The 21529-nt window shown below is 44.0% G+C and overlaps 1 protein-coding gene across 1 annotated transcript in view; it reads left to right on the forward strand.

The window, feature by feature from the left end:
* The first annotated feature begins 478 nt into the window (after positions 1–478).
* Positions 479–21529, forward strand: part of LOC127426751 (phytanoyl-CoA hydroxylase-interacting protein-like) — a 68571-nt gene continuing 47520 nt past the window's right edge. Inside the window, exon 1 of the mRNA XM_051673762.1 lies at positions 479–657. Within this exon, the coding sequence (XP_051529722.1) occupies positions 549–657 (109 nt within the window). The 5' untranslated portion in view covers positions 479–548. The remainder of the gene's footprint in view (positions 658–21529) is intronic.

The following is a 21529-nucleotide window of genomic DNA, read 5'->3' on the forward strand; positions in this document are numbered from 1 at the left end:
CAATTTCACTGTAAAAATAGGTGATATTGCATTTTTACAGTAGCTACTGTGTTTTACAGTACTGTAGAGTTACAGTAAAACTACAATTACTGGCTGCTGAGTTGTAGTATTTTTTTAACACTGCAAGCTGCTAGAACTTTGGAAGAGTACTGTAAGTAAGCATTATTTACTGGACCAAAGAATATTTTTACAGCACATTTCTTTACAATAGCAACAATAGCAGTTGCAAGCAACTCCACAAAATAAAGTGGCATATTGTGATGTGAAGTATGACCATATACATATTTGCATAGAGTCTAATCGCTGGAGAACACTAAGTTTGGAGAAGCACCATTGCTCTTTGCCCTTGACTGCTGTGTCGCAGGGAGAGATCAGCTCTGGATGGAGCCACCGTGACGATGTGCTGACGTGGCCATCAGCAGCAGCACACTGTGGAAACCCGTGGGAGAAAGAGAGAGCACCGAGAGAGAGAGAAGAAGAGGTGAAGATCTTTGTCCTGCGGCACTGCAGTTACACTCACTATCGGAATAGCGTTCATTAGAGGCTGAATGATGGAGGTTCCACGCGTGGGGAACAGTGTTATTAGCCCCACGAGCCCGTGTGAGGACATGATGAAGAATCTTAGTTTGGATGCAATCCAGCTTTGTAAGGGAGAAGGTAAGAAGTGTTAGTTTTGCTTTGTTACACTGTCATGGTTCTCCCCTCAAACTGCACATGCTGATTTGGAGAGCTAGTGTTTTATTTAAGTTTTTAGACGTAAATATTATTGAATGAAATGCAAAATGCATTTTTAAGGCGCATGCATTTAAAGACTGACTGATGTCAAATATAGATTTGAGATGCGCGTGAGATCGCTCTGTCATTCTGTCATTTTCCACAGACAGCTGAGCGCGCTGATGTAGAGGAGCAGTGTCAATGCATTTAAGCTCTCTAGACAGGGAACTAGTATTTCAATGCATGCAAAATCAACCACTCCCGTGTGGAGTTTCGTTTTTAAAACGACGATTTAGACTAGCTACTAATTTGACTAATTTGTCAATCAAATGCATTTTTAAAGCGCATGCATCTAAAGACTGCATAATTTAGATTTTAGGTGCGTGTGCGATTGCTTAGTTATTCTTTTCCCATACTGAACGTCATTGCATTTAGGCTTTTTAGACAGGGAAATGTTATTTTAATGCATGCAAACGAACTCATGTGCTGAGTTTCGTTTTTATAATCGACTAATTTGCTACTAGCCTACTCATTTATTGTCTTTGTCAGTCAAATGCGCATGATGCACACTATAGATTTTGGTTGCGCGTGAGATTTTTCCCTTTATTGTGTACCTTTGGATAATATAAAGAGATGCATATGTTGCCAGCGTTATAAGATGATGCTATTGCTTCAATATTCCATGCACTTGCATGCTTGTTTCAGTATGAAGCGCGCGGAATGTTCAGCACCATGGACACGGTCATTCCGCGTGCATCATAGAAACAATACCAGATTGCAGCTGCATGCAACGGAGGCTATACCAGTAAGCAATTCACTCACTCAGCTAGTAATGAAACAGCAAAAAACGTGTAGTCGATCAAGAATATGCAGATTCACCCGGGTGGCATTCTGCTTTTGTCCAACGCGAATGTGGTCTGGTGATTTACTTAATGAATCGTTAATGTTTATGGACAGGGTTTACATGGGTGTATCCCAATGCATGCATTTGTTTCTTTAATCATTAAATTTCAAGAGGAAGCTCTGTGGAGACCATTGTGCACTGTTATAATGTGTAATATCATATGATTAGCACTCTTATGTTGGATGACAAAGCATTTTATATTAAAGCACAAGAAAAAAAATCCAACCATGTTCTGTCCTTTGATATTTTAATGCTACACATACAGAAATCTGATTTATGAACATACAGTGTATATATATATATATATATATATATATATATACACACACACATTTGAACAAACTGTACTTATATGTACTAAAATTCCACTGTTTGGGAAAATATATGTTACATATATAAAAACAGCCTTTTTTGTGTATTTTTTTTTTTTTTTTTGCATGTATGTACAAGTAAGTGACTTTTTATATCAGTGAAAACAATTTCATGTATGCGTTTTGCATATATTGCCATGCAGGCAATCAGATTTCTGTAGAATATTTAGTAATCAGAGCAAAATATAAACCAGGCAGATGAACTGGCTGATATTTGGTCAATTTGAGATTATTGGCATTGTCTGATACTGGTACTGTGCCTGCTTGAGTGTTAAACAGAATTGGTCTTTCTGCCTAGTGTCATTTCCAAACTCTACCAACAACCTTGTTAAAAGATTTTATTTATTTATTTATTTATTTGAACATTATCTGTGTTCACTGTAGCCATATGGCAACACTTAATTTTCTTTCACTTTTCCACGTTTAAGATAAAACTACAACATAATGCATTGTTGGAAATGAAAGGGCAGTCTTTAACCTGTTGATGCTCACTGACCCCACCCATGGATTTGACTTTACTTTGCTTAAATGAGTTCACATTTACCATATAGTGTGCTGTTCAAAATTGTTCATAATGCTGACAAATTATACATCTTTATAATATGTCAACATTATTAACTCTTTTTTGACTAGACTATATAGTAAATGTGAACTAATTTAAGCAAAGTGACATCAGTTCTGGGGGGGGGGATCACTTCATTTGCTGAAGTGATCCACAAATCACATCTTTGATAAGTTAATTACACATTGTTATTAACTGATCAACTTTATCTAACAAAGTTTTACAGAAAATTGAGAAAATATGAACATTGACATATGGCAATGTTGTACCACAATAGAAAATAACTACCGTATGTTTGCTATATAACTCTGTGCTGCAATGGAATATCACTAATGCATTTATTTATTTATTTGAAAGTGTTTACCATGCTATAATTACATTTATGCATAAATAACAAAATTATTATTTGTATTTCTTCTTTTCAGACAAAGATGAACATGGCACTGTTTTATGAAAAGTGCAAGAAAAGTGCACAGTTAGTTCTTCCGAATGACAACAGTAGCGAAGAAGCATTTTATTGACAAGTACATTGCATGATAATGTTTAACTCACTTTAAGTTTATAGGAATTCCAAGTGTATAAATACATCAATTAATTAAATACATATAATTTAATTAAAGGAGAAATTTATTATTTTTAAGAAAAACTAGTTTTTGGACCATTTTCCATTGTGGTACAGAGTTGTCATGAGGCAATGTTTCCCATTTTCTTTTTCTTTTTTCTTTTTTTTGTAAACAGAACTGTCATCAAATCAAATTAGAAAAAAAAAAAAAAAAGAAAAAAAAAATACAACCGCAATTTTGTGTACATTTTATTTGCCATTTTATTATACAGTATATACAGTATACTGGCCATCAGCCACACTGTCTAGTTATCGATATTGGCATTGACCATTAAAAATCAAATCAATCAGCCTCTATTATTTAGTGTTAACAAATGTATCAAAAGGTGACATGAAGATAACAGCATTATATCAAGCCTATGCATTTGCATGAACTTGTTTAAGCAAAGTAAGAACACGCTTTGTGCAAGCTGAAAGAAATTTCCTAAGAGTTCTGTTTTGTATTCTATACCAGCACTGTGTAGAGGAACTTGAAGTCCCTTCAGCCATGCTGTCACAAGACACACACAGAGAGAGAGAGAGAGAGAGAGAGACACACACAAAGAGAGAGAATGTTTTACTGACACGGTTTGTGCAGTGTAGCATCGATGCTGTCACAGTCTTTTGAGTCATATAATGATTACTCACTCTATTGATTTGGTTTCTATTCTTATAAATGATTTACTCATTCAAACATTGTTTAGGAATTTACCATGTGAGATGAAAACATTTGCTGTAAAATACTTGCAAATTGTCTTATAAAATCCATTGAACAGAAAAGATTTCAATTATTAGAATTTCATTTAGATACATCTAATTGTTATTTACTGTATGTGGCAAAACAAATGGATACTACACAGCTTCTGCAGGCCACAGCAGAGAATCTAATCTGATTGGTTAATGGATTGTGGACAATAATTTGCATTCATGACAGTTCAGATCTAGGAGGGAGCGTGACGGGGATATGATACATACTGTATGACTGAGTCACAATGGGTACATTCTGTTCAGAGTCAGACCCATCTGTCCTCTGTGATCCATACACATATCTCACGTAATATAGACCAAAACATCTCTCTCCATTTCTGTTGAAACACAGTGATGGACATCTGTGCCAAGGTTTAGAGGAAAGGTTTACCAGTTCTTCAAAGTTGATGAAATATTCCCACTTTAGGTGGGTCATTCTCAGGAAACATTGCCATTTGTGCAAGAACATTTTTAGACCATTTTTTAATCATTTCATTTGAAAAGGTTAGTACTGCTGAACTTTCAAGTAATCATATTTTCCCATTTCACGTCTTAAAGGGATAGTTCACCCAAAAATGAAAATTCTCTCATGATTTACTCACCCTCCTGGCATCCCAGATATGTATTACTTTCTTTCTTCTGCAGAAAAAGATTTGTAAAAGAATATTTCAGCACAGTAGGTCCTCATAATGGAAATGAATGGGTGCCAACATTTTGAAGCTCCAAAATCCACATAAGGAAAACATAAATGTACTCCAGACAACTCCAGTGGTTAAATAAATGAGAGAATTTTCATTTTTGGGTGAACTGTTCCTATAAGTAGGCCCACAGCCATAGATGTTGGGGGACAACCATAGGGGGATGCATCCCCACAATAATAAAATTAGTTGTTAATAAAATGTATCAGTGTACCTTGTAACAAATCACACCTGCTGCCCTGTTACATTTTACATTACAAAGTTTTGGGGACACTTTGTGGACACAAACTGAAGATTTGTCTAAAAAAATGTAAATTAAGAAATATCATGGCAACACCATAAGGTTCTATTTATTAACGTAATACATTAATTTTCATGAACTAACAATGAACAATATTTTATTACAGCATTTATTAATCTTGATTAATGATAATTTATGGAAATACAATTGTTCACTCTTAGTTCCTGATCATTTATAATGCATTATATAATGTTTACATATACAATTTCTAATTCAAAAATGTTGTAGCATATGTTGCAATTAACATTAACCAAGATGGTGTAAAAATAGGGTTCATTGTTAGTTCATGTTAGCTAATGTAGTTTACTAATGTTAACAAATACAGCCTTAGTGTAGCCTAAGTGTTTAATATTTAGTGTTTAAAATATTTAAAGTCAATATTTCATTTTACCCAGAACAATTTTTTTTTCTGTTTAAAAAAAATAAAAAGGATCATCATGATTCTTTTCCTCATGACAGAGACTACTGAGCTGGACTTGACCAATAAAAGTGTACACATAATATAATACTTTTGTCTGTTTGAATCATCTGGTCAACATAATTTTAATGATAACAAATGGTGGTGATGAAGGCACATGATGACAGAAATTAAAGATTATTCTAAAAGGGGGAAATGTCAGAGCACAACAGAGCTGAACAGAAAATACAGGGGCAACAACAAATTCTGCATCTCATACATATCAGAAATTACACGAAACATGGAAGAGACAGAATAGGAAAACAGGACACATGGACATACTACAAAACTATTTACACCATTATAGTCCATAATTTATTGGTGTATATACTGTAAGTACATGTACTCTTATTCAGTATGTATTCTAGTATTTTAGAGGAAAAAAACACACAAGAAAGTAAGTGAAAGCATGATATTTTAATTCCAATAAAAGCCAAATTTAGTTATAATCAGATTTTTTAATTCTTTGTAACCCATTAATATGTTATGGTGATGAATGGAGACATTGATAAATTGATTCCAATAAAATTAACATTCATTTAAATATAACATACATTCATGGGGACACAAATAGCATCATTCATGAGAATGTCTATAGAAAAGTCTATTGAATATAGTCTATATTCTATAGGTCATGAATAATTAATTCATGACCTTGTTGTGAATACTTGGTACCAACATGGTCTTTGTTCAACTATAGGATTCATTAGAAATTAAATCAGGACCACATTTCCATTATTTAGTTGTTGGAGATTAACTCAAGGGAAGTTTTTGCTTCTGAAACAGAATAATCTAAGGGCATGCATGCATTTTTTAAATGCAAAAAAAAAAAAAAAATAATAATAATACAAAAAAAAAACATAATAATAATGGATGAGCCGCTTCTGTGCTTTGGCACTCTTAGAGAAGCATGCATGCATGGAGGGAGGCCATTCTTCACCCTTGGGGCCGACTCAGATGGGCCAGTCCTTTGTGTGAGCCTGACAGTGCTAGCTCACTACCTCTGTCTCTGAATATACGGCTTTGGCCAGCTGTGTGTGTGGGGACTGGCTCCAGTACAGGGGCCACCATCTGCCAAGCCTGCCTGCTAAATGAAAGAAATGATTTAGCATGGCCATCAATTTGCTAATTATGTCTACTATGCACACAGCGCAGCAAAAAGACAACAAACCAGACATGAATCAGACAGAAATAATAGAGTTGATTCATGATTATTAGCCCATTCTGAGCTCATAGAAACAGCTGTTTAAATGGGTGGAATTTAGAACTTAACTATTAAGGGTTACATCCAGGGTACACTTGTTCATATTCATTGGTATTCGTATAGTAAAGTGTATACATACATTTTCATATGTTTTGGAAGACATTGAAATGTACAGTATCAAATTGGCAGAAACTAAAATGTTGAGATTTTACATATGTACAGATCTGTCTATTAATTTTTACAAATCCCCTGAAGACTGGTTGTAACTGAAATTGCCAAAACCTTTGCAAGGGGTTCCACTGGATGCATAATGTTGTTCGTGCAAGACTTTTCTCTGTGTTTAGATAAAATTGTCTTCAACAAATTACACAAGGAATTACAACTTGGTGTCATGGCACTGAATTTGTAGGTATAAAACATACAGTATATGTGTTAAATGAGTTTGATTACAAATTATAATAGCACTGAGCAGGAATAAGGAAGATTGCAGATGATTATGGATAATAATGAAATGAACACATTAATAAAAATTACACAATTAATCATGCCCCCTGACTTACTATAATACCATAATAAATGTTTGTATTTTTCTACCATCTAAGCAATTCAAGCTTGAAGTATATTTAAAACTACACTATGGAACTTTGTGCTCTCTTGTGCCATCTGTGGTTGAAACTTAAAATTGCAAGCAGCTTACGGAAGAACACTACGTGAGTTGTTTCAACACTGCTACAACTGACAAAAACGAAACTTATAAACACATTGCGATCGGTACACATGAGTAATGTTCGATTCATTAAAGCATGACAACCAATATAAGCTTCAACAACCCTACCAGAAAACATATCGTCCTGGTTACTTTCGTAGCCTCCGTTCCCTGATGGAGGGAACGAGACGTTGTGTGGACGTAGTGACACTAGGGTCACCCTTGAGAGCACCGAAACCGCTGATCTTTGAAAAAAAAGCAATGGGAATTGGCGAGTGGAATTTGCATGCCACTCCCCCGGACATACGGGTGTAAAAGGAGCTGGCTTGCAACCACACATTCAGGTTTTGTGCTGAGGAGCCGAGACAAGGACCCGGCCATTTCAGCGGGTAGTTCAGTTTTGTGGCAAGAGGGACACAACGTCTCGTTCCCTCCATCAGGGAAACGCCACAACGACTGAACTGTTTTACATGGACTGGCAGTGCGAGACGGCCAGACCTCTGTGTGCTTCGTAGCCAGCACACCAGGCCATCACGTAACCTCCCCCGACACTCCTACGAGCATCGAACGGTCCCCTGTACTTTGGGGATAAGTCGACTGCCCAAAAAATGGGGACAGGCTAGCCAAGCCATGGCCTCTTCTCCTCTTTTTCTCCCCAAAAAGAGTGGAAATCCTTTACCGACTGGGGGCCATAAGCGTCCACATCGGGGGGGTGTCACTCCCAAGGGGAAGACACCGTGGAGACCACACCCCACCCGGGGGGAGGGGGGGATTTGAGTGGAAATACGTCACATGGTCTTACCGAGTTTTGTCGGAAGTATGTCATATGGAGAAGTTCCGTGGTAGGTCCTACCCGAGGGGGGAGGAGCTCTACAGATACGGTGACCAGGGGCAAAGGAACCTCTGCCCAAGGAAGACACAGTTTACCAACAGTTAAACCATTTTGCGGAAGATACATCACACGGGATTACCTACGGGGAACCAGCGCATGTGGAGCACCAACCCTAGTACAGGGCCTAGTCAGCACACGTACTGGGCCGGCGGCGAGTTTCTCCGCAAACCCGCCAGCCACAGGGCTAAGGAGGAAAGTCATCCAGGGTCCACAACTTTGTGGACACAACTGGAAGTCAAGGCACACATCTTCAATTGGGGGAGGGGAAAGGCACTATGCGCAAGCAGTACACCCGGCCAGCTGTCCTGGAACCTACCTGTTCCTACCTGAAAACACATGGGGTGAAACTGGCTCAACCCGGAGATTATAGAATCTCGCAAAGGTGTTGGGTGTTGCCCAACCCGCCGCTCTGCAGATGTCTGCTAAAGAGGCACCATTAGTCAGAGCCCAGGAGGCCGCCACACTCCTAGTAGATTGGAATCGTAGCCCCAAGGGGGGCAGCACGTCCTGGGCGTGATATGCCATAGCGATGGTGTCAATGACCCAGTGGGCGATCCTCTGTTTGGAGACAGCGCTCCCTTTCTGCTGTCTGCCAAAGCAGACAAAGTGCTGCTCAGAGCGTCTAGAGCTCTGCACATGATCCCAATAGATGCGCAAAGCACGCAACAATAAGGCTGGGTCTGCCTCCTCCCAGGGCAGCTTCGCTTGGCAGGTTCACCTCCTGATCCCTAAAGGGGGTCTTGGGAACCTTGGGCACATAGCCCGTTTGGGGTCTAAGGATCACATGAAAGCAACCCGGACCGAACTCCAGGCACGTTTTGCTGACAGAGAACACCTGCAGGTCCCCTACCCTCTTGATGGAGGTGAGCACCATCAGGAGGGTAGTCTTCAAAGAGAATGCCTTTAGCTCAGCTGACTCTAGGGGCTCAAATGGGGCTCCACGTTGGCCCAGAAGGACCACGGAGAGGTCCCACGAGGGATGAAACATGATCTGGGGGGGTTTAACCTCCTAGCACCTCTCAGGAACCTGACAATCAATTCGTGCTTCCCCAAATACTTACCGTCTACTGCATCATGATGTGCTGATATAGCAGCTACATATACCCTCAAGGTGGAGGGGTCCTCCAGCCCCTCCTGCAGGAAGGAAAGCACTGATCCAACTGCGCATCTCTGGAGGTCTTTGCGTCAGAAAGAACACCACTTAGCAAACAGACGTCACTCCAAGGCATACAGGCGCCTCGTAGAGGGAGCCCTAGCCTGAGTGATCGCATCTACCACCGCCAGTGGTAGGCCACTTAGGACTTCTGCGTCCCGTCCAAGAGCCAGACGTTGAGATTCCAGAGGTTTGGTGTGGGTGCCAGATGGTGCCCCATTCCTGAGAAAGAAGGTCCTTCCTCAGGGGAATTCAACGGGGGGGGGGGGGGTGGCTGTCGCAAGGAGGGTGAGGTCTGAGAACCAGGTCTGGGTAGGCCAGTAGGGCGCTACTAGGATGACCTGCTCCTTGTCCTCCCTGACCTTGCACAACGTCTGTGCAAGTAGGCTCACTGGGGGGAACGCATACTTGTGTAGCCCCAGGGGCCAGCTGTGTGCCAGCGCATCTGTGCCGAGGGGAGCTTCGGTCAGGAAATACCAGAGCGGGCAGTGGGAGGATTCCCAGGAAGCGAACAGGTTCACCCGCGCTTGACCGAATTGACTCCAGATCAGCTGGACAACCTGAGGGTGGAGTCTCCACTCTCCCCCGAGTGTGACCTGCCGTGACAGCACGTCCGCTGTGCTGTTGAGTTTGCCCGGGATGTGAGTGGCTCGCAACGACTTGAGTCGCTGGTGACTCCAGAGGAGGAGACGGCGGGCGAGTAGCAACATATGACGAGAGCGCACACCGCCTTGGTGGTTGATGTATGCTACCGTTGCCATGTTGTCCATCCGGACCAACACGTGCTTGCCCTGGATCAACGGCAAAAGCCTCCGCAGGGCGAGCAATAATGCTAGCAACTCGAGGCAGTTGATGTGCTAACACAGTCATGGGCCAGCCAAGGACTGGCAACTGCACACCCGTTGTACATGGTGCCCCAGCCATGCTTGGAGGCATCCATCGTAACCACGACGCGCCTGGAGACCTGCTCTAGGGGAACCCCTGCCAGTAGAAATGGCAGGTCGGTCCAAGGGCTGAACAAACGGCAGCAGACCGGTGTGACGAGCACGCGGTGTGTGCCGTGGCGCCATGCCCATCTCGGGACTCGAGTTTGAGGCCTGTGCTGAAGCGGTCTCATATGCATCAAACCGAGCGGCGTGACCACCGCTGAGGATGCCATATGCCCCAGGAGCCTCTGAAATAATTTCAGTGGGACTGACGTTTTCCGCCTGAACTTAGACAGTTCAGCACCGACTGCGCGTGCTCACTCGTGAGGCGCGCCATCATTGAGACTGAGTCTAACTCCATGCCGAGAAAAGAGATGCTCTGAACCGGGGAGAGCTTGCTCTTTTCCCAGTTGACCCGAAGCCCCAACCAGCTGAGGTACCTGAGCACCAGGTCCATGTGCACACACAAAAGTCCTGCAAGTGAACTAGAATCAGCCAGTCATCGAGATAGTTGAGGATGTGAATGCCCACTTCCCTTAACGGGGCAAGGGCTGCCTCTGCGACCTTCGTGAAGGCGCGAGGTGACTGGGACAGACCGAAGGGAAGGACCTTGTACTGGTATGCATGGCCCTCGAAAGCAAACCACAGGAAGAGTCTGTGTCGAGGTAGAACCGAGACGCGGAAGTACGCGTTCTTCAGGTCTACTGGCGCAAACCAATCTTGATGCCAGACGCTCGCCAAAATGCGCTTTGCATCAGCATCTTGAACGGGAGTCTGTGCAAGGCCTGGTTCAGAACTCGCAGGTCCAAGATTGGCCGCAACCCACTGCCTTTAATGGGTACGATGAAGTAGGGGCTGTAAAACCCCTTCTTCATCTCGGCTGGAGTAGCCATGTCGGACGGTCCTGATCAACCACTGCGATGGGTTGGGGAGTGCAAGCCACACCCCCAAGCTCCGAGCGAGGGGGACCAAGGGGACAATCGCATTGGACGTACCAGCAGGTAGGGCCTCGTGACAGGGCGGAGCCTGAGGCGCCACGTCGAGGGGGCTGGAGCTCCAACTTCGTGGCCATGCTGAGTCTGGGAACATCGAAGCACTTGCCTGGCTCCGAATACCCACCATAGGGCCGGTCAGGGAGGGGAGGAAAGTCATCCCCGCAGTCCGTCAGAACCGGCCTGGCATGGGCATGTTTGTGCCACAGCTGGGCGCGCAGGGTCGGGGGGGCCATACCTGTCATAAAGGAACGGTGGCCGGTGGTCATGAAAATGACGGCCGTGAGCACTGGATATGTGACCCAGGGAATGGTCCTTTTCTGAACGTGTAGAAAAGGCCAAGGATTCTCCTCCTGGCCCACCACCGGGGGATGGAGTGGTCTGCTTACCATCTCTAGGCCTGAAGCATGTCTCCACGTGCCTGGGTCACCCATCTCAGGTGCGCTTCAAAGCCTTCCTCGGGTTCTTGGCGGCCGGCCACGAGACAGGTGGCATCTGCTTCCTGATGGTGGATCCACGCCGGGGCCAGGCCACGGGGGTGGGCTGCGGCGGAGCTGGTGTTGTTGCGGCAGGGATACGCCCTTGGCGATGAGCAGACGAGGTGCAAGGTCTTGAACTGCACCGATGCAGGATATGCTGAATAGCCTCCATCTGCTGTTTCACCAGTGAGAACTGCTGGGCAATGTCCTCGATGGTGTCACTGAACAGGCTGACCTGGGAGACGGGGCATCAAGGAACCGTAACTTGTCAGTTTCCCACATCTCAACCAAGTTGAGCCATAGGTGGCGCTCCTGGACCATCAGGTTGGACATCGCCTGCCCGAGAGTCCGTGCCATGACCTTCATCGCCCGGAGAGCGAGGTCAGTCAACGAGCGCAGCTACTGCATCAATCCTGGGTCAGAACTACCTTCGTGCAGTTCTCTTAGCACCTTGGCTTGGTCCACTTGCAGGAGAGCCATGGCGTGCAGGGTGGAGGTGGCCTGTCCAGTGGCACTGCAGGCCTTAGTCACCAGAGAGGACGTAACCCTACAGGCGCTGGACGGGGGTCCCCAAATTGCCCCCAGTGCTAACCAACGTGGCCTCAAACCCGTAGGTAGAAGGACCGAGGCGGGGAGTCGCTGGGGTGGTCATTCCCTCTAACAAAGGAAAAACCGCAACCGCAACGTTGCCATGGTCAAGCTCTCGCAGTGAGAACATGGCCCGTCCATGAACGTAAGACCGCGATCGTGGTCATCGGAAGCGGAGAGATAACGACCGCAACCAGGAAATACACACAAATGGAGAGGCATCTTTAAAAAGATGCTCTCCATTAATGCCACTCTTTTAGAAGGGAAAATATAAAATATACTCTTTCAATAGGAAGAGTATACTCTTTTAGCTGCTGAAGCGCCCAGGGGCGTTCTCTGGACTTCACCAGTGCAAGAGGGGGAGAAGCTGCTGTAATGCGCCATAAATCCAACAGCTTTTCGAGGTGAATGGATCGGCAGAGTAATTCAGCTCGCTGAACACAACCGCTCGGCTCCGAAGAGAAAATCTGAATGAGTGGTTGGGAGCCAGCTCCTTTTATACCCGTATGTCCAGGGGATTGGCATGCAAATTCCACTCACCAATTCCCATTGGCCTTTTTTCAAAGATCAGATGTGTTTGGGGCTCCCAAGGGTGACCTCTAGTGTCACTACATTGACACAACATTGAGTGAGTGACAGATAGGGAACCAAGCATTATAACAGGTAACCACCTTCACCAATCAGTTATAAACATCCATCTAGATTGTTGCAATGCTGTCCTGGGGGTGTATTACAGAAAGATCCTAACTTTAGAATCCAATCTTATCTGTTTGGTAACCATGGCAATTTCAGTTAGGATCTCATTTAGAACAATTGTGTGTGTGTCTATTCCACAAGTGTTCTCCATGCGAGTGGCACATCACGTGGTCAGACGAACATGTGAGCTGCATTCGTTGCCTGGGCCGCGCCCACTCTGAAGCGTTCTGGGGGACGATCCAGCCTCCCGTGCTCTCCCGACTGCCTCCTCTGTGTTTGATCCTGAGGGTTCACACAGGGAGGCATGGCAGGGCCACAAGGTAGAGATGGAAGATTTCGAAGATTTCACGTAATGAGCTCTGGCCCTCAATTGAAGTGCACGGCCTCATTATGTTTGGCAGCTCTGACTATGGTGATGACAGCATCAGGTGAGTGGTCCATGGAGGATGTCGCCGCCCCTTCCCACAGAGAGGAGCGTGCACACCTCACTGATAAGGAGCTTCTTCGAGTCTTTCCGAGGGCGATTGAGGAGCTCGGTCTTGAGTGGTCCCCTTTGGAAAAACCACAAAAATCTCGCCTAGATGAATTGTTCCAGCAAACTGGCCATCACGGCCCGTAGGCATGTGCCATTCCTATGGAGGTCCACATGGAGCTCACGAAGTCCTGGCGTGCACCCTATTCGTCATACATCCAGGTCGGAGAGGCTGCTATCCTCACAACAGTGGATCATGCGGAGGAGCAGGGCTATGCAAAGCTCCCTCACTCCATCTCCTCTAGCAAGCAAATCAATAATCCCGCTGTCCCGCTATGCGGACGCATGACGAGCCCTCACGGGCGTGTCAGATTGGGTGTTAAATATGATCAAACACGGCTATTCAATTCAGTTCGTACGCCAGCCACCATGCTTCAACAGCATTTTATGGCCCATGGTTCTGTCATGGAACACGCCGGTATTGCACACAGAGATCATTCTGAACTGCGATGCCCACAGCGGGTTTTACAGACTTTATTTTATTATTCCAAAGAAAGACTGCAGGTTCCAGCCCATTCTAGATTTGAGACGCTTGAATCGTGTGCTCGCAAAGCACTCATTCAAGATGATAACTCAGAAGCAGACGTTTGAACCCCCTTCGTCCGGCTAAAGTGCCGACTTGGGACTTAAACCTGGTGATGAAAGCACTTACGGGACTGCCATTCGAGCCATTAGAATTAGCTGAGTTGCATGCTTTCTCGCTAAAGACTGCACTCCTGTTGGCTCTGGTGTAATTTAAACGGGTGGGTGACATGCAGGCGCTGTAGGTCAATAGTTCATGTCTGGAGTTCTGACCGGGTCTTTCAAAGGCCACCATTAAACCTAGAAAAGGCTATGTCCCTATGGTTTATCAACACCCTTCAGGGCTCAGGTTGTTCATTTACAAGCCTTTTTTCCCATACCGTTTAATTCAGATGATGAACAATCCATACACTTGTGGATTACACACGTATGTAGAGCATACCTGTCAGTTTAGGCTGTCGGATCAGCTCTTTATTTATTATGGAGGTCCCACAAAAGGCATGTCCATTGACATACAAAGGCTCTCACACTGGATTGTTGATGTGACTGCCCTCGCTTACGAATCACAGGGTGTGAATTGTCCTATGGCGTAAAAGTGCATTCAACTAGAGGCATGACCTCTTCATGGGCATGGACAGATGGTGTGTCCTTACAAGACATATGTCTGGCAGCAGGCTGGTCTTCGCAAAACACGTTCACAAGGTTTTACAACCTAGACATGGCATCTATTAATTCACAAGTCCTCTCAGTATAAAGCGCTCATCCACCTATGTCAGAAGTGAGCCCAAACATTTTTGGGAAGCCTACCTGATAAATATTCATATGGTCACCTGTAGGTAGGCTGTAATTAAATTACCCCAGTCACTAGCACTTCTATATATTTATATCTATATTTATGTTTATTTATATGGCTTGTATAAATCTCCAGATTAGTTTAATTTACATCTGGTATTCACCATGTGGGGTTTTTCTTTATACATGTTTAACAAGTCATCATCCAAGGGACTTGTGACTTCTTATGCACATGCTTTTTGAAGTGTTTTGTCTCTGGGGGTATAACGTCACGTAGTGCGGCATGATGGGACTCTATTCCCCTAGCGATTCACAATGTCAAAGTGAACTGATTTGATAGGAAACGTCTCTAGTTACACATGTAAACTCGGTTCCCTGAGATGAAGGGAACAAGACAATGCGAAAGCTAGCTGCACTACTACTTCAGAGTTTTGAGGTTGGAGCAATGTGCTCTTGTCCCTCAGTCAGAAAATTCTGAAGAAATGGTGTTTGCGCACCCGCTTATATAGGCCAACTGCACGACTAAAGGGCGGGGCTTTGACACCATTGCCAATCACAGGATTGCTATTATTGTACACAGGTTTCAACAAGATTGTTGGGGAAAGAATCCCCTTGCAATTCACAATGTCTTGTTCCCTTCATCTCAGGTAATCTAGAGGTTACATGTGTAACCGGAGACATTTTCTGTAAAACGCCCCTGAACTCTGTGACTGACTGAACAGCGTAGGTTCCCCAGCCAAATACACAAAAGCCAGTACTTCTTTTCATTGTTTACAGACATGACACATAGATGCAAGGAAGAATGACATAAGCATTCAATTTCACACCAAAGCATTGTGCAGCATTGTCAGCACTGGGCAGTCAGCACACCTCACAAGCAGTGCAGCCACAGAATGAGAGACGGTCACACAGGACATGTTCTTGACAGCTTAGTGAAGCACAACAGAATGCATGGGTCCCAAGATGTGATTTTCAAAGTTCCAAATTCAAAAAACAGAATGCAAGTGTGAGAACAGGACAGACTGATGAACTCATTTGTAAAATGGATTGCTGTTGTCTGTACTGTTCAATGTTATTGGATTAAAACAAACAATGTATTGACTTCTAATGCAACATTTTGTATTATCTAATAATCAATATTGCAATATATATTTTAATCTAAATATCTGAATTTTTATTTTTAATATAGGCCCTACATATTATATTTTTAATTATTTAAATTATTATGTATAATTTATATTGAATTTTCTTTATTTGGGGGCCTTTCTCAGCAAATATTGACATATGCAATTAATTGCAATTAATTCAATGAATTAATCGGCATGTCGTGTAATTAATCCGATTTAAAATTTGAATCGATTGACAGCCCTAGTTGTTATATCTACAAAAGCATTATCTAAGACTTCATAACTTGTCTACATAATATACTTGTAGTAAACGAATCTAAGCTGATGGGGTTTAGTACAGTGAAGGGATATATAACTTCTAATAAAAACTCAAGACTGTGCCCTCCCACTGTAAGTTTATGTTTTTCTGTCACCTCAAGTGCAAACATCAATGCAAAAGAAACACCATGCTAGACTTGTTTTTCTCAGATCACATCTCATCTCAGTGGTGTTATATAGCTGGGATCACAGTTCTACACTGTGCATGCGTACTGTGTGTGCTTCTCGCAACTTGTCTGTCTATAAACCAGAGTGTTAAGGCATTTACATGCCACATTGCTGCTCTATTAAGAGATTCGGTCATGTGATCATTCACTCTAAATTTTCCCTTGACAGGTCCATTTTTCACTCATGGATAAAGACTGAACATGAACTGAGTGTACTCAGCTATATACTGTCTATGATGTAGTTTGGAAAATCCTGGCTGTTTTGGGTATTGTTTGCATGTTTCCTTGAAATTGCCCTAGGGTACATTACACAAAACCGCACTTTCACTAGAGGACTCTCATCCAGGGAAAAAGTTTAGAAAATAATGAGAATTATGTATTTTCTCTCCAAACAGATAAAGCTGTTATGATGAGAATAGATGAATAAGTAGATGAATCAAAAAAATATGGCGGACATATTGTCATTGTTCTATAATAGTCAAAGCTGATAATACTAAATATAGTTGCTTGATGATACCATGTCTCAAGAAACATGTTTTAGCAAGTTTGCCATGAGGATTAGTGAAATAAATTAAAAGGCAGGCTGTACAACTTTCTGAAGTTGGCAAGTCAACAAGGAAAGGAATCATGCATCATAGCCTCTTCCTAAATTCATAATTAAAGAATTTAGACAAGAGGTTTTATGTTTCCCAATACAAACTGACAGGCTATCCAACAAGGACTGAAATAAATATGTGAGGATAACCTTTGTGTTGAAGAGACATGTATCAATGCCACTCTGTTAAGACCCCCATGTATAAATTCCCCATGTGTCAATCATGTGTCAGGAGACATGTATAAGTGCTACTTTGTTAACACCCTCATAAACTATAGGGCAAACATAAGTCGGAGAGCTATTGGTGTTTTTATTTTGTTAAATTGACTGTCGGCTCATTATGCAACTTATAACACCACTACTTGACAAATAAATACATAAATGGACATGAAGTATTGATTTGAGTTTAATTATTTTATTAGCCTATATGTAGAGATTGCGGAGTAATACGAGAAGTAGGAAAACCCTCCTTTGACCGCTCTGATATCACTTTATCCCCAGATGTGTGGTTAGAAATATCAGACCGCTTGATTGGATGATTGACCAATCAGAATTAAGTATTCCATAGAGATGTTTAGTAAAATCCATTATAATCCAAAATCCCACCAAACCACCATAGGTATTTATCCCCTCAGTATTCAGATTGGGGGTGGACAGAAATGGGTTTTTCAATGGTTTATCTTTAAATTATTAACCTCTTAAACCTGGACCAGCCGGTTCTGGCCCGAGAGGGGAGGTTTATTGCAACTGAATTTTTTAATGGTATTATTCAACAACCACTTGCATGATCTGCACACATTTCTTGTTTTTTAAACCATAGACTATTATGTTTACAATGAATTTAGCTGATCTAACCAATTTAAATTTGCTGACAAATTAGAACTGTTCCATTTTCATAATTTGCAAATGTACTATCACAACAATCATATTTAGAACCAGTAAAAAGATTACAAATATCACATAGAATGTATTTAATTAATTACATTAAATGTATTTCACCCATAATTTTAGATAAAACTAAACCAAATTGAATGGGCAAATTGAAAATCAAGTAGAAATAAAAACAAAATTAAAATTTGAAATAATAATAACTCTGGTTGTAATGACTTACGCAGCTTTCACTTTCTTTGGTGTATGTTTGAATGGAGGGGGAAAGCAACAAATAATTTAAATGTCAACAGAATGCAACAAGAAGTGTGTTGAAGGACAGTTTTGTCTTCATACACCTAAAGCATATGCTTTTACTCTGAAATCACTTTGAAATTTGTTCAGCAGGATACTAATCATTTGTTTTTTGCATTTATATTGACAAATTGTTTTTCTTAGTTGTGAAGGTTAAAATAAGCTCAAAATATTGATGTTGAGTTTACGGTTACCATTTTAATTCAGAATCTTGAACAGATTCAATCGGACTTGGACTCTGCCCCTTTTGGACTCGAACTCGACTCGGACTCGATTGTTTGAAGACTTGTACTTGACTCAGACTCGACTTAGGTGGACTCGAACCCAACACTACAAATGACATTGACGGGTGGTGTTAGACTACTGTGCATGCTAAAACTTTTTTAAACCATTAAGTTCTTCCTGCAACAACTTAATGACAATTAAACAGCGGTGCATAATGAACTGTATCAGAACAGCAACAAGGATATCAATTATTGGGGGGGACAATCTGGCCATATCTGATTATTGGGGGGGACTTGTCTGCACCCCTGAGTCTTCTCTTTACTGTTGTACATGAAACTAGTGTTGAGCGGGTAGAATTCAATGAAGCTGTCAGCTGAGGACATGTAAGTCATCTATTTCTCAAACTAGAGACCCTGATGTATTTATCCTCTTGTTTAGTTGTACATCTGGCCTTCCACATCTCTTTCTGTCCTTGTTAGAGCCAGTTGTCCTTTGTCTTTAAAGACTGTAGTGTACACCTTTGAAAGAAATCTTCAGTTCCCTATCTGTCACTCACCCGATGTTGTGTCGATGTAGTGACACTAGGGGTCACTCTTGGGAGCCCCAAACACCTCTGCTTTTTGACAATAAGAATTGGCGAGTGGAATTTGCATGCCACTCCCCCGGACATACGGGCATAAAAGGAGCTGGTATGCAAACACTCATTCAGATTTTCTCTTCGGAGCCAAGCGTTTGTATTCAGTGCACTGAATTCAATTGCCTCCAAAGATGCACCTCAAAACTGCTGGATTTACAGCGCATTTCAGCGGTTTCTCCCCCTCTGCACCCGCGGAGTGCAGAGAACACCCCTGGGCACTTCAGCAGAGCGAAAATAAGAGAGCATATTCTAAAAGAGTATACTTTCATTCACAAAAAGAGCGGCACACACGGAACGTCTTTTTAAAGATGGCTTTCCGTTCGTGTGTTATTCCTGGTTGCGGTAGTTATCTCTCCGATTCTGACGGCCACGATCGCCGTCTTACATGTCTGGGCACTGCCCACGTGGAGACATCATTCATAGATGAGTCATGTCCTCATTGCAAGAACATGACCATGGCAACGTTGCGGTCGCTGCTTGCTTTCATAAGAAACGCCCTCAGGTGGTCCAGCTGATTTGGAGTCGATTCGGTCGAGCACAGGTAGACCTGTTTGCTTCCCGGGAATCCTCCCACTGCCCGCTTTGGTACGCCCTGACTGAGGAACCCCTCAGTATAGATGCTCTGGCACACAGCTGGCCTCCTGGACTACGCAAATACGCATTTCCCCCAGTGAGCCTACTTGCACAGACCCTGTGCAAGGTCAGGGAGGACGAGGAGCAGATTGTCCTAGTAGCACCCTAGTTGCCCACCCAGACATGGTTCTCGGATCACAGGCTCCTCGCGACAGCCCCCCTGGCGAATTCCCCTGAGGAAGGACCATCTTTCTCAGGGACGGGACACCATCTGACACCCGCGACCAGACCTCTGGAATCTCCACATCTGGCCCACAAACGAGGTGCCTGTATGCCTTAAAGTGGCGTCTGTTCGCTAAGTGGTGTTCTTCCCGATGCAAAGACCCCAGAGATGCGCAGTCAGATTGGTGCTTTCTTTCCTGCAGGAGAGGCTGGAGGGGCGGCTGTCCCCCTCCACCTTGAAGGTGTATGTAGCTGCTATTTTGGCTCATCACAATGCAGTAGATGGTAAGTACTTGGGGAAGCACGACTTGATCATCAGGTTCCTGAGAGGTGCTAGGAGGTTGAATCCCTCCAGACCACGTCTCGTCCCCTCGTGGGACCTCTCTGTAGTCCTTCGGGGTCTACGGGGAGCTCCCTTTGAACCCTTGGAGTCAGCTGAGCTTAAGGCACTCTCTTTGAAGACTGCCCTCCTGACTGCACTCACTTCCATCAAGAGGGTAGGGGACCTGCAGGTGTTCTCTGTCAGCGAATTGTGCCTGGAGTTCGGTCCAGGTTACTCTCACGTGATCCTGAGACCCCGACCGGGCTATGTGACCAAGGTTCCCACGACCCCATTTAGGGATCAGGTGGTGAACCTGCAAGTGCTGCCCCAGGTGGAGGCAGACCCAGCCTTCGGGTTGCTGTGTCCGGTGCGAGCTTTTTGCATCTATATGGATCGCACGCAGAGTTTTAGTAGCTCCGAGCAGCTCTTTGTCTGCTTTGGTGTACTGCGGAAAGGAAGCGCTGTCTCCAAACAGAGGATCGCCCACTGGGTCATTGACACAATCACGTTGGCTTATCAGGCTCAGGACGTGCCACCCCCTCTGGGGTTACCAGCCCACTCTACCAGGAGTGTGGCGGCCTCCTGGGACCTGGCCAGTGGCGCCTCTTTGGTAGACATCTGCAGAGCAGCGGGCTGGGCAGCACCCAACACATTTGCGAGGTTCTACAATCTCTGGGTTGAGCCGGTCTCGTCCAGTGTATTGGCAGGCACGAGCAGGTAAGTTCCGGGACAGCTGGCCGGGTGTACCGCTTGTGCATAGCGCCTTTCCCCTCCCTTGAGGTGAAGACGTGCACTCTTGACTCCCAGTCGTGTTCACAGACTGTGATCCCTGGATGAATTTCCTCCTTAGCCCTCTGGCAGTTGAGTTTGTGGATAAACTTGCCGCCGGCCCAGTACGTGCGCTAAGGCCCTGTACCGAGGTAGGTGCTCCACATTTGCTGGTTCCCTGAAGGCGACCCCATGTGATATCTTCCGCAAAATCGTTTCCCTTTCGGTAAACTGTGTCTTCCTTGGGCAGAGGCACCTCTGCCCCCGGTCGCCATGCTTTGTAGAAACTCCTTCCCCTTCGGGTAGGACCTACCATGGGACCTCTCCACATGGCATACTTCCGACAAGTCTCGGTAAGACCATGTGGCATATTCCACTCAAAATACCCCCCCCCTTGGGTGGGGTGTGGTCTCCACGGTGTCTTCCCCTTGGGATGGACACCCCCCAACGTAGACACTTATGGCTCCCAGTCGGTTAACAAATTCCACTCTTTTTGGGAAGAAAAGAGAGGAAAGCATGCCTCGGCTGGGCTAGCCTGTCCCTATTGTTGGGCAGT

Source organism: Myxocyprinus asiaticus, chromosome 36 (assembly GCF_019703515.2).
Source record: "Myxocyprinus asiaticus isolate MX2 ecotype Aquarium Trade chromosome 36, UBuf_Myxa_2, whole genome shotgun sequence".
Taxonomy (NCBI): domain Eukaryota; kingdom Metazoa; phylum Chordata; class Actinopteri; order Cypriniformes; family Catostomidae; genus Myxocyprinus; species Myxocyprinus asiaticus.